Source organism: Benincasa hispida, chromosome 12, assembly GCF_027475165.1.
Source record: "Benincasa hispida cultivar pf3 chromosome 12, pf3_genome.v1.1, whole genome shotgun sequence".
Lineage (NCBI taxonomy): Eukaryota > Viridiplantae > Streptophyta > Magnoliopsida > Cucurbitales > Cucurbitaceae > Benincasa > Benincasa hispida.
Genome location: NC_143489.1, coordinates 58,065,432 through 58,079,836, shown reverse-complemented (window position 1 = coordinate 58,079,836; position 14,405 = coordinate 58,065,432). Strand labels below are relative to the sequence as shown.

Genomic DNA, 14,405 nt, shown 5'->3' with positions numbered 1-14,405 from the left:
CATATGTCAATGAACTAAATTAATTAGTTAAATCTCGATCTTTGCATACAAGTATTGGTTTTCTTTCGCAAAAGTTCCATTTGAGAAGCTTAAAATTTACAGGTTGAAAAGTGTTTAAGAATATTAAGTTACTTTTTTTTTAGTTGAATATATGTACCAATAAATCTCTTCATACTTGAAAATGAATGTTTATAATTAGGTAGTTATGATGATATCAAATGTCTTTATTTATTGTTTTCTTTTAAAAGTATTTTAAGGGACAAAAGTTTATTGTTGTATTTATTCATGAAGTGTGAAAAAGCATTAAGATTGCAAATGATTAATTTGAAGAACGACAAAAGGTTTGATTCGAAACACAACTCAATTAAAGCTGCACAACATATATATTGATTAAGTTTCCACAGAATCTATTAATTGGCGAGGACAAATTGTTATTATAACAGTTAATACATATCATTTGGGTTGTTTTAAATATAGAAAAATAAACAAAAATATTTATAAAATATGATAAAATTTTAGAACTATTGATAGACATTGATAGAAGAATATCATTGATAGACACTGATAGAAATCTATCAACGTTTATCATTAATAATTAAAAAAAATTGCTATATCTTGTAAATAGTTTCAACAGTTTTACCATTTGAAATAGTTTCTCTATAATTTTCGATAATTGTTTTAAATGATAAATTACTGGATATATTTTCAAATATAGCAAAATGTCACCGTGATAGATACCGGTAGACACTTATAAACATCTAAATCAAAATGTGGGCAAAATATAGAGATAAAATGTAAATATTTGTAGTTTTAAAAAATATATATATATATTTTTTTTTTGTGTGCTTGAAACTCTTGTTTCTGCCCAATTTTATATTTATTTTTAAATTTTCTTATATGTATTTGTTAAGTAATAGTTATAAGATAGTACAACTTTTATTTATTTTTAGGGGGAAAAAAAAAAGAAACGGAAACAAGAAATATAAATAGCTTTTATTTTATTTGTATGAATGTTCTAAAAAAAAAAAAGAGAAACGAAAAATAGATATAGTTTATCACTATCTTATTTTTCAAAAGAACTAGAAATAAAAACAAAATTTGATCGTAATCTGATTTGAACAAATAATTTAAGCATACTATTAATTTTTTGGAACGTAAATAATCCATTTACTTCATGAACTTGTTAGTATCTCATGCGAATGTTGCTCTTTGATAATAAAAAAATAAAAAAATCTAATAGAACCCTTAACTTAAAATACTTGTAATATTTATGAAAAGTTAAAGAACACATGAAAATATTTTGTTGAACTTACAAGTTACAAAGAGAGGGAAAGATAGAAGGTTTTAATTTATTGACTATTACATATAAAAGATGTGGACAGACAAGGAGAATAATTTCCTTGGTAACACATTTTTAATGAGTAGTACCAAGTGAATTAATTCGTATTTAAAGTTCCCAAATTGAAGCTTTTGACACTTTTAGATAAAGTAATAGAAATTGGTAAAATCAATATCGATATGATATTGATATTCACATTAAAATGATGGAAAATTATTGTAATATAAGATACTATTTACAAAACAATTTTTATTAATCGAGTAAATATCTTATACTTCAATAGACTGGATAGTATTTTAAATGCCTATGTAAGAACCCACTTAAGTTTTCTTAGAAAAGGAAAATTAAATTAAGATTTTAGTTTAAAAGAAAAGAGTAATAGAGAGAGTTTGAATTGGGTGATTAAAGGGCAAAAAGGGAAAGTTCTATAAATACTAAGGGTAAAACTTGGCTCCCTCTCTTTAATTTAAGAGTTTTGGTAAATACAAATCGAATTGTTGGAAAACTATTGGATGAACACTTAAAAAGTAGTTGTATAAGGCTGAATAGAGAGAGAGAAATTATAAATAAAAAAATATGTTCGCATGCCCCATCAACCCATAAATATTAGAGTTTATAAAACAGAGAAAAATAATTATAAATATATTACAAATTTAGGCCCAAATGTCTTAAAAGATCAAAAAGGATATTCATGGTGTAAATTTCTAAGCTTGTTTTACTAGTTAATTATGTTTATGCCCTCTTAGTATGTAATTAAGCTCTTATAAGTATATACTTATGATGTTTGTACTAGTTGAAGTATATGGGGAAGCTTAATGTAAACGTATGTAAGGTTGAATAAGGAAAAATATGCTAAGTATGGAATGTCAAGCTCTCGAGTGAAGTAGATAGAATTTAACACTTAAAGGAAAGTAGATGATTTTTATGCTTTGGAGCTATGATACGCCATGCAACCAATTTTGTTGAACTACGTGGCCAAAAGTCCAAGAAAACGGTATTATGGCTAAGAATAGCTATGTGGTATGTGGAAAGCCATGAAAGAGGTAAGATGACTCTTGGATGAGGAGGAATGGCCGAGGTTGGTATGAGGGAAGTATGCGATTAACCTGTATACAAATGATGAGGGCTAAGTTGGAAAATGAGGCTACAGTGGACCAATGCGCCTTAGGTGTCAATCAGAAGATGTGACGATGAGTAGAAGTATGCAATGACCAGAAAAAGGCTTAAGTGGTCGTAAGCCCATGCGATATTATTACACTTGAGAGTTCAGCTTAATTAATTATTAAGTGGGTTAGGTGGTAGTCTTAAAAACGCTATTTAAAGATTAGCATGTCAGGTGGCGTTTAACTAAACTGGATGTTTATGAAGGCCTAAGTATAAATAGGCCTAACAAAGAAGAAGTCTGGTTGGCCAAATTAGCACATACCTAAGGAAAGGGAGTACTGCCATCTGAAGCTTAGTAGGTGTTGAAGTACCCTCGGGAAAGTTTGAGAGTTTTGAGGATTGCCAATTGATCCAAAGGAATCTGATGTTCAAATTCTAAGATATGTAAGAGTTAAGATGTTTATGAATAAATTCATTAATGAAATCTAACTAGTTAATGGCTGGAATTAGAACAATAGAATTTGGAAGATTGAAATCTAAAATGATATTGTAGATGAATAAGCAGGCAGCTGCATACGGAGAACAAACAAGCAGTTGACCAGCCAATGATATGCATTGATGCGTGTAAGCATTAAAAAAGTATTCACAACTGAGGCACGTTGAGTGTGTCGCATAGTGAACGCTCATCGTATAGGCTAAGAGGGGTGTTTCAGTGCCTACCCGAGCACCATGAGTGAGGGATTGCCACCATTCAGCCAAGTTATAAGGTAAAATTGCTAAGTGTAAATGATGCGATGAAATGGATTATGATGGGATGAACTTGGTCATGGTGCGATGAAATTACTAGTATGCGATTAAGTTAAGTTTATGTGTTAAGCTTAAGAGGGAGCTAATTATACTAACCAAGAGACGTTTCCTTATTTCGAGGCAGGTGCAAATAGGAGAAGCTTACAGACCTTGGAAAAGTAACTTAAAACAGTGAGTGACAAGTTTTCTAATGGTCAGTTTTACGTATAATCGACTTAACACGCAGTTTTAAAACTATGGTTTCTATGACACATACTTTACTCATCTATTAGACGCATGACCCATGTTTTCAAATAAATGAAATTTCATATGTGAGTTTAGCATGCGATTTAAACATGTTTAATATTTACAAGGCACCATGCGATGATATGGAATTTATGAATTATGATTAACTCACGTGAATATTCTATTATTATATTTGTAGTATGTTTTAAATGTTTTGTGCCTTGTATAAGCCCTACTCCAATGTTGGTATTGAAGGTATGGTAAGGTACTCAGATTTTAGTTATACTAGGGATCCTCGACACCGAAGGTATGGTAAGGTGATCAGGACCCAATCTAGCTCTACGTGCACAAATGACCCATATTGTCGATGTTGATGAGATCGAGCAAAAGGGATTTCTCTCAACGAAGGTTGTTATGGATTGAGTAAAAGGGCTCTCCTATATGTTCAGATGGAGTAGTAGAGGTACTTTACAAGAATAATAATGAGCTTCATTTCAGAGTTTAACATATGATATGTTTTCGTATTCTCAGTTTTATTTCCAAACCCTGAAAATGATCATGTAAATGTTTAATGAGAAACTATGTCTATGTTATTTATGTTAAAAGTATGTTTTATTTTAAATAGTCACTCATCAGACATTTTAATCCCATACTTTTAAATGTTTTATTTCCCTAAGTAGTAGTCGACGTCTCGAAGCCAAGTAGATCTACCAGTCAGTCACTATCATAATTCTTTAGTCATTTGAAGTTTAGGTGGTCCACTTATTGTGTTTTAAACCCTAATTTTATCTGTACACGTCTTGGAATTCATGGTAGAATTTTGGAGTCAAATGTAGTACATATAAATGTTTGATATCTGGATGACTATAATATAATGGATGTGAATTTTTTGAACGATAGCACCTATGTTGTTAAGTGATAGTTGAGAGTATGTATGTAATTACTATAAGACTTTTAACTGCTATCAGGTTAACAGGTGCTAGTAATACAAGTTCATTAGCACAGGTTGGACAGTAGTTGTCATAAGAGGGTTGTCAACTACTATCTTCACATTCCTTCTCGGATTTGTTGGCAACTTTTTTTCTTCCCTTCATCGCTCCAAACTTCAAAAGGTATACCTCTTCCCTTCTTCGACTCTTCTTCTTTGTCTTCTTTTATTCGATTCTTCATCCTTTCTTCATTGATAGCAATTCTTTAAAACAGTCTCACTACTTTAAGGAACCGCTCTTATTCCGTTGATAGTAGTGATTTCGATTCTTTGGCCATCATATATTCCTGGCGATTCCCCTTCCAAAATTCTAAAATCAGTATAACTAGTTTTGATTTCGATTTAAAATGATATTTGTCGATATGTTGTCGATAGTTCATTGATTTTCTTCAAATTAGGACTACATGCATTTTCCATCTTTTTTAAGGATTTTCAGAGATTCATTTTATATGAAGTCGATTAGTTGGTAAGATGCAGTAAACACTGATTTTTATTCTACCAAAGCTTTAATTTTAATCATAATCCATTATTTTATTCCTTCAATTTCAATTTACACCCTCTTGGTCTATTTTACTTGGGTAATATTTGTTGATTCTTTTCATGCATCAAGTATTTCACAAGTTTTATTCCACATTTTGGTCACCGTGATAACTTTTCCTTCTGAACAAAAATTTATTATGTGAAGTTCGTTGTACCGTGTTTGATTGCTAATTTAGTTTGCAAGCAATCACAACTATGTTTTTTATGTTTGTTGTTTCTACCTTGCAATAATAGTATATTGGTAGTTTGTTAATAATATGCTATTTTAGGCTGGTATTTATATATTGCATACAAACTAGAAAAACTTGATAGCAACATAATTGATAGCCCTATACATTGCTATCAATGTTGAAAAATATCATTGAAATCTACTATCTCTATTTTTTATCTAAAGTTTGTCAATGGATTTATCTATATTTCCTATAGTATGAAGATAATAAGTATGCTTTTTATACTACAACTTGATCATTGATTGGATATCAATAGTAATTCATTGAAATCATCAGTTTGTTGATTATTTAATTAGGGCTATCAATTGATATCATTAGCAATTCCTCTAATGACATACTCGAGTAGGTAGAAGAAGTATACATCAACATCAAGATCGAGCTAGGCAACTCTCAAGGGAAACATGCATCGCGCACAGGATCACACGACAGCTGAGGACAAGCTTCAGATAGATGATTCTAATGAAGCTCAGATACACAATTCAAGCTCACAAATTTCTCTTACCTCTTCTTTGTCCTGCTGAGCTGCTTGCCTCACTTGAAGCGCATAATAGACGCTTTGATCATTTGCCATAATAAAATAAGTAGATACAAAGAAAAAAAAAAGAAAGGAAAGTCTTTTTGATGTTTTTAAAGTTTACAAGACAAATAGAACAAAGAAAATTTAATTGGCTCCTTGACAAATGTGCCAATTTAACAGCAGCCTTTTGGTATCACTTCCAGAAGACCACAATCAAATAAATTTATAATCTCACTATCAAGAACTTCAATTAACAAGTAGTATCATTAGCAAGAATGAGAACAAACCACATGGAGTCTAAGATAGAATATTTCAAAGTTAAATTAGCCTGTGGAAAGCAGTAAAAACGGGGGGAGGGGGGTTGGTTTTTTGGTTTGACAAGAAAACTAAATTAAAAAATTTAAAGTGTGAAAAGTAAGATAGATTAAGAAAAAGAGAGAGTGAACATGAGATTGCCTTCATCGATTAAGAGAACGTCGGACTATCTATGGACCAATTCACTTATTAATCATGCAATTATTCATGGATTTTCTACTTCTCAAGCCTAATCGAATATACAGAAATCCAGATAAACACTTTAAGGAAAACCAACATGATATTGATTCCTAAATTAACTAAGTAGTGTCACATAAACCTATTTACTTAATCGCATTAAGCTTTTGGATTGATTAGGACATTAAGTTAAATTGGCTAAATCTAACCTAACGTATTTCCATTCCTTAGGTTTCATTATCTTACACTAGTGATGATCCTAGAATCCTAGCAATCGAACAATAGCTATAACTAAAACCCATTGCTACTCGAATTAAGCATGCTTTGGATGCAATTACAAACACCTAAAACATACATAGCATGGGTGAATGAACATACGAGGATTAATGATTAAGTAGTCAATTTAATCTGCCCATACATTCATTCTAGGCATTCAAATGAGGAAAGGAAAATAAGAAGAAGTAGAAAAACCCGTAACAATACTTCAAAATCTCATAGATCTATAGAAAATGCTCAATAAACCTAAAAATCGATGTTTGGGCCTTCAACCGTTCATTAAATCCTAATCTCGATGCCAAAATATACAAGTAAGTGTCAAAATACAAGGAAGTCTCATGGGTTTTGGCCAAGAATGTCCAAAATCGAGCTTAGAGCTTTGAAATCGACTTCACTCTCCCCCTCCCTTATTTAAATGAGAAAGAAATGAATTTATACTTCAATCGCAGTATAATGACGCTGGTAGGAGCGTAATTATGCTTCAATTGAAGCATCAATCTCAAGCGTAAGACAACATAGTTATTATGAGGTGATTTGGATAGGCGCGTGTGTTTTTGTGCATTTTTTTAATCAAAATACGTAGTGTAACTATGCTGGGTGTAGCGCAATTATGCTGCATGAAATGTAAGCCTACTGCCTTGCAACGTAAAGTTATGCTTAGTAGAGGGTAGTTACACTCGCTGTAGGGGTATTTTGATCATTCTACCTCTTTTGGAGCCCGAATGCTTAATTTAGCTCCTAATTGCTCCAAATGGCCCGTAATGGTCGATTCTACCTCCTAGGTGACCGAAATCTATAAAAGCACTAAATAAAAACATTAAACACTGTAACAATCTTGAATTAAGAAGAAGAAGATAACACATTTTCGGTGCTATCAATAATATCGTTGGATGTCATTCTTTCACAAGTATGGAATTTGAGATTCAACTCATTGAAGTAATCTCTAAATGCATCGGGGAAAGCTTTTATGTTCATAGTTCTTTTCCATTTGTTGAAATCTTGGAGCATTCCCAAAATCAAATTGCCATGCCCAACAACGAATGGAGCTGATCCAACGACTAGGATTGCCCAACCGTTTTCGTTTTCGTACAATATGAGTCGTAGGATAGCCGTTTGTTTCAGTTGCATTTGATCTTTTTAATTGACTCTTGATTATGAAGTAATCCCATTGAGTTATCCAGTAAAGAGGTGTAAGTGTAAAATCATTGTTCTCTTCTTTTATGTTTTGTCCCACTTGTAAAATTTCGAATGTGTTTCCTTTTTCTTTTATGTAAGGGTCATTTTTAATCTCTAGAATTTTCTCTTTGAATTGTTGGATCCAATTTGGATCTTTTCCACCATAAATTATGATGTTCCTCTCTTGATTGACCTAACAAAGATGGAATAAAAGATGTGTTATCGATATTAAATCACTACTAAATCCAAAAACTTAAATTGATGGAATGTTATATAGATCAATTTTGAATATATACAAGATCTTTTGAACATTTAATCCAAAAGTATATTTTCAAAAACTTTTTTTTTGTTTTCAGAATTTTACTAGGGATTCAATGATTCTTAAGAAACATGAAAAACATAATTAGAAGATTTGAGAGGAAACAAACTTAAATTTCAAAATAAAAAACTAAAAATAAAATCATTATCAAAATGGAGCCTAAGCTAATGGGTTATCGTAAATTTAAGGAAAAAGAAATACATTTTTAGGTCTCGAGTTCTGAGTATGATTATTTTAATTTGATCTCTAGATTTGAGAGTGATGTATTTTTACTATTGAGTTTAGAGCTTAGTAATTTCTAATTGCACATTCGGTTACAAAATGTTGTAGTTTTACCCTCAAATTCTGACTGTTTATATACGTTTCCATTGATACTAGATTTTAAGATTTTACATTTTATCTTTATGAGTTTTGGAAAAAATAACTTGACTTCTGAATAATTGATGCATTTAGTCTTTATGTTTTAAATTGATCAATTTAGTCATAAATTTTCAAGAATAAGTTTAAAAGATCACAATTTAAAAAGTCATTAATTTTTTTAAAAAAGACTAAATGCCGGAGTGTCATGATATCTTTTTCTCATCTCTCTTCTTTCTCTCTCTTCTCTTCTTTCTCCCTCTTTCTCTCTCATTCTCTTCTCCTTCTCCATCATTAAATTTCCAAAAAACTTAGAAAAAAAAAATTGAAAATCTTTCATTCTATTCACTTATTCTCTCCTCCCTCACCAAACCAATTGTAAATATTTAATGATTGAGTAAGCATATATATATTTCAACTTTTTTTAAACAACTTATTAATATTGGAAATTAACAAAATAATGGTATTTTCATACCTTAATTTTAGCCATTAAGATAAATAAAAAACTGTACTAAAAAAAAGCTAAATAAAAACCTTTTATGATTCACAAAAAGTAATTTCCATATAAAATCCAATTCCTCTTTCATTCGCAAACTTCAAATCATCACAATTTTATTAAGAGGAAAAGAAAAGAACATGAACGACTAAATGCACTTATTCTTCAAAATTCAAATTGAGAGATAAGATTAAAAAGGTTTTTTTTATCTATGAGTTTTTACTAATGCTCACTTTGTAGTATATTATATATTCTAATAATTGATTTAAAAGAATTATATTAACTAAAGTTAAATTAGTTTTCATTAAATTTAGCATCACTATTAAAATAAAGCAAACTTTTGAAATCAAATTAAAAACTAAAATAGAAATTATACTCAAAATTCAGGAAAAAAATATTTACTCAAAATTTAGGAATAGGAAAAAATATTTTTCTCTTAAATTTAACTATATCAATAATTAAACATTTAAGACATAAATTATGCATTAAAAAAAACATAAATATATAGTCATCGACAACCAATGATAACAAGTACAGATGAAGAGAAATTTTTCTCAAACCAATGACATTAAAGAAAACATATTCCAATTTTGTGAGTTTGATTTCTTAATCTCGAAAATTTTATTCCAATGACCCAAACACGAATTTAGCTTCAAATGCCAAACTCTCTTGACTCCATATCCATGGGCCAAATATCCTCAAGGAAAGGGTTAATGCCTTGGGTCGCGTGTAATTGGGTGCAAAAATCTGAAAAGTTTACTATTTTTAACTTAAAAAGTTTTTCACTCTAAAAAATAAACTTCTTTTTACAAACTATTTTTTTTCTGACATCTCTCTTACTTTTTCTTTTCATATTTTAATTGGAGGTTCCCATATACTGAACAATTCTTTTTGTATTTCATTTAAATGTCTTTAATTTTACATTATTTTTAGACCCAATTTCAATTTTAAACATTTTGCCCCGTATTTAATTGAGTCTTTTTTTTTTTTTTTTTAAATAAATCCTTTTTTTCCTTTGAACATCATTTTGCATAAAAACTTTTTTCTTAACTTACCCGTTCTAAGTTGCAAAAAAAGAAAAAAATCTCAATGAAAATTTCAACTATGAAAAATTACCGAGCATACTTATTGTGATAGCTTTACCAAATAATTTCTCTAGAATTATTCTTACGACTTACATGATAATTTGTAGTACGTTTGTATGGTAGTAATGAACTTTGCAAACAAAAAAAAAAATGAAAACATACTTTAAAGAGTAAATTAGTAGAGAAAGAAAAAGCAACAAGCTTTTCTTATCAATATGGAATAATTCATTGTAGTCTAATAGGCTTAAACTTGATGAAATATATAGTACAATAAGATGCAGTAGGATGAACCTCGTATTATTTAGTAGTAAAGTAGTATATAGATAATATATATATATATATATATATATAGACCAAATATTTGAGTGTGTGTCATCATCATCTTCTTCATGAGAGTTCAGGGCGGCCATGGTTACATTTGAAGCTTATACCAGTCTCCATGAAGCGAGGACATTCAGGACAATTTACAATCATAGGAATCCATCCGCTAAATCCAGGAAGTGTCATTCTTTCGCAAGTATGGAATTTGAGATTCAACTCATTGAAGTAATCTCTAAATGCATCAGGGAAAGCTTGTATGTTCATATTTCTTTTCCATTTGTTGAAATCTTTGAGTACTCCCAAAATCAAATTGCCACGCCCAACTAGCAATGGAGCTGATCCAATGGCTAAGATTGCCCAACCATTTTCATTTTCGTACGATATGAGTCGTAGAATATCTTCAGTTGTTTCAGTTGCACTTGATCCTTTTAGTTGACTCTTGATTACGAAGTAACCCCATTGGGTCATCCAAAAACGAGGTGTAAGTGTAAAATCATGGTTCTCTCCTTTGATGTTTCGTCCCACTCGTATGATTTCGAATGTGTTTCCTTTTTCCTTTACGTAAGGGTCGTTCTTAATCTCTACTACTTTCTCTTCAAATTCTTGGATCCAATTTGGATCTTTTCCACCATAAAATATGATGCTCCTCTCTTGATTGACCTAACAAAGATGAAATACTTTTAGCAGTTTTGTCGTTTAAAACAATTATCCTTAAATAATTATTTTATATTAATTAACTAAACGTTAACATCGAAAGCAAAAATAAATAATAGTAAAGACTCAGGAATAAAAGTGCAAAATTTAGAAATCTAGGAACCAAATGAAAACAAAGCTCAAAATTCAAGGTTAAAAATATAACGTTTGGAAACTCTAAAACCAAATAGAAATTATACACAAAACTTAAGAATATAAAAAAAATATTTTTCCTAAATATAATTATATCAATAATTAAAAATTTAAGACGTAAACTATGCATTAAAAAAAAAAAAAAAAGAAGAAGAAGAACAAAAAGGATATGTGGGATTGAAAAAAGGAAATTAAGATAAAAGCACTTACCCAAGTTTGCAATCTTGGTTGCTCAATAAATTTGAAAAGGGTGGATTCAGGCCAATGCTTTCCCAACAAAGCATGAGTTCTTCCATTGGTGAAAGGAAGAGCTTCAGTTCCCCAAACTCTGATCAAATGGATTGCATTTGTGAATTCAACTCTTGATTTTGAGTTCATAACAACAACCAATGGATCTTGTCTAAGTTGCCAATTCTCCTCAAGATATCTCCAACCAGCAATTTTTGTAGTGTATGGCACAATATACCATTTCATTGAAGAGCTTATATATTCATATTTCTTTCTAGCTTCTTCTTCTTCTTCTTGAGATTCTACAGTAATTACAGGGATCCAAACAATCTTGTATTCATCTTTCTTATTCACTTCATCGTAAATTGAATGAAGAGCTCTAATATCATCCTCACTTATATCTAATCCAGAAATTATCAATATCACGTTCTTGTCTCTCAAAGCATCTTCAACACTAACCTGTATACCCACACATATATCTCAAATTAATGTTTATGTAATTAATTCAATCAAATATTATATATATTAATGGGAATAAGGACCTGCATTCTTGTAGATCCATCAATGAAAGGCTTTGCATCAACCTTGCCTTCAATAAGCTTAGGCACAACTAATGTTATCTCAGTGGGAAAATTATCAATGTGATCCACAAGCCATCTATAGAGATCAATTTCCTCTGCAACATATTATATATAAAAACATATGATTTTCAAGTTAGTAACTTAGCATATAGGTATCAAGAACAAATTACTAAGTATTCTTCATACCATCTATATATAGATTTTAACCAAAGAAAAACTTAAGCAGATGGGTTAAGGTTAACTAAAAAATTTGTATAAGAACCCAACAAGGAGAAATCAACATTAATTAATTGGAGAGGAAATGACTTACCAGAGTTCAAACATAAAATTTCTTTGGTTTGATACTATATTAAACTACCAATAAATTCAAAAACTTAATTTGATGTGTTACGATAATTTTAAAAGTGGATAGAAATCCCAAAGAGTGAAAATCAATATTAATTGAGGAAGAAATTACATTGTAGGGGCTTGAACACCATAAAACCTTCGATACTATGTTAAATCACTAATAAATTATTTAAATGAGTGTTGATTAAGTGCAAAAAAAAAAGAAAAGTGTTTATAAACACTTATAGAAAGTCAATCCAAATAGACTTTAAACGTTTTAGTTCATGACTTACGATATTATAACATGATAATCTATCTATTTTATTTGATATATGGACAGATATTTGGCCCTATCTCTACTTCATACAAACGCATGTCTGAAAATAGACCTTGTTGTGCTCGAATGATGTTGAGATGATTCTCAAGTGTAATGAGTATGGAGTTGATCTTCTCAGCCAATTCTTTAAGATACTTTTGTGATTGACCCCTGAAAATAATATACATTGTCACCAGATTTGTCTCATAAAAATATGAAAAGGGATTGAAATGATAAAAATTAAGACTCCATTTGATAACCTTTTGACTTCTCATTTTTTTTTTTTTTTAAGAAACATTTGAATTCTTAGTGGGAAATAAATTTACAGGCCTGGTATGGGTTTGTTTATAAACTTAAATTAAGTCTAAAAAAAAAAAGACTTACTCGGTCTGATTCAAATAACTGGAAATCTCGATCCGGGAAGCAACAATGATGTGTATGATCCAATAAGAAACCAAAGGAATTTGGCGAAGGACAGAGGACAATTCGGAAAGCTCTTTGATATCATATTTAGCGAAATTCTTGAGTTGGGAAATGTATTTCATAGCGCGCAAGCAGCTGTGGATCAAACTGTTGGGAGAAAGAAGAAGCTGGCGGTATTTGATGGAATCTAACTGCTTCTTAAGCAAAGGAACTCGCTTAATCATAGCCAATGATTTAGCAAGTGGGTCTAAAAGTGAATAATGGTTGAGATGCCAAATGTCTCCATATTCAGTTGCAAAAGCAGTCAATGTTAGCACTGCTTTTGCCTCCCATGGGTAACTTACCAATATATCAAGAATTTCTAGGGTTGTTTCATGTGCTTTTTCTATTCCTGGAGCTTTGCAAGACAGCTGACACAATAATCAAAATCACATCGAAAACAAAACAGAACTACGTTTAGCCTCTTTTTTTTTTTTTTTTTTTTAATCTTTTCAAAGAAATATAGCATAAATAAATAAAATTATTATCAAATGAGCCTAAATTGCACCTGGCTTGCGACATGGTGAAGGGTACAAAGGGGTGCATCGACAGCATTGACCTTCAAGAAATCATCCGAGAATATCAAACGTCCTTCAGTGCCCTACAAGTAAAAATCAATATTAATTGGGAATGAAATGGCATTATAAGAACAGGGGTTCAAATAATACATAACCTTCTCCTCGAAAATCTTAAGCGGATGAATATTATAGTAATAAATTTGATTACATCACTACTTTAACAAAAGATAAGAAATACGTACTTGAGTAACAGTCTCGGTGATTCGATCAGCAGTTGTGATGATACTTTCAACAAGTGCAATGTAATTGTCGACATCAATCTTGAGTCTATCATCCTCTCGGTGTTTCGTGTAAATGTGAGCGGTGACTGTCTCATCGGACAAGTGCCTTAGGCTTGGGTCGTCCTTGGTGGCTGGATGTTTGGGATGAACCAATGGAGCAATGGGGTTGGAAACTGATAGAGACATGATTTCACAAAACAGAAGAAATTAGAACTTTGTATAAGCAGATTAGAGGGAAGAAAAGAGAGATTTTGTTGTGGCATTTGCTTTGATTTCCACTCTTATTTATAGCACTTTAGAGAACTGAAGGAATTAAAGAGGAGACAAAGTTCAAGGCCAAGGGATAGCTACAAAGACAATACCTAGCTGGCTTAGGGAGAGCTTTAACCAACAAGCATTTAAAGTGGGCCCATATCCTATAATTTGTAGCTTTTGTTTATTTTATGCCAAACAAAGGGTAGCATTAAATCTTGATGCATCACGTTTGAATAAATAAATGATATATACAATCATATATATATTTTAATTTTTTTGATGTTCACTAATAGGTAGACTGGAGGTTCGAACAACTAAT

The 14,405-nt window shown here is 30.8% G+C and overlaps 1 protein-coding gene across 1 annotated transcript; it reads right to left on the bottom strand.

Moving 5' to 3' along the window:
• Positions 1–10,153: 10,153 nt before the first annotated feature.
• On the bottom strand, positions 10,154–14,103 carry LOC120092555 (protein SIEVE ELEMENT OCCLUSION B-like). The gene is made up of 7 exons (XM_039050675.2): positions 13,793–14,103; positions 13,541–13,633; positions 12,955–13,403; positions 12,644–12,741; positions 11,889–12,022; positions 11,329–11,805; positions 10,154–10,932 (listed from the first exon to the last, which is right to left on the bottom strand). The coding sequence occupies exons 1-7, from the start codon at positions 14,015–14,017 to the stop codon at positions 10,339–10,341; spliced, it is 2,070 nt and encodes a 689-aa protein (XP_038906603.2). The 5' UTR covers positions 14,018–14,103; the 3' UTR covers positions 10,154–10,338.
• Between the last annotated feature and the right edge of the window lie 302 nt (positions 14,104–14,405).

Excerpts from the sequence above, each read along its gene's own strand:
- LOC120092555 (XM_039050675.2), bottom strand. The coding sequence starts at position 14,017 with ATGTCTCTATCAGTTTCCAACCCCATTGCTCCATTGGTTCATCCCAAA. Across the intron at positions 13,634-13,792 it reads TCACCGAGACTGTTACTCAA|GGCACTGAAGGACGTTTGAT; the intron begins GTACGTATTTCT and ends TTTTACTTGTAG. Across the intron at positions 13,404-13,540 it reads TTCACCATGTCGCAAGCCAG|CTGTCTTGCAAAGCTCCAGG; the intron begins GTGCAATTTAGG and ends TTATTGTGTCAG.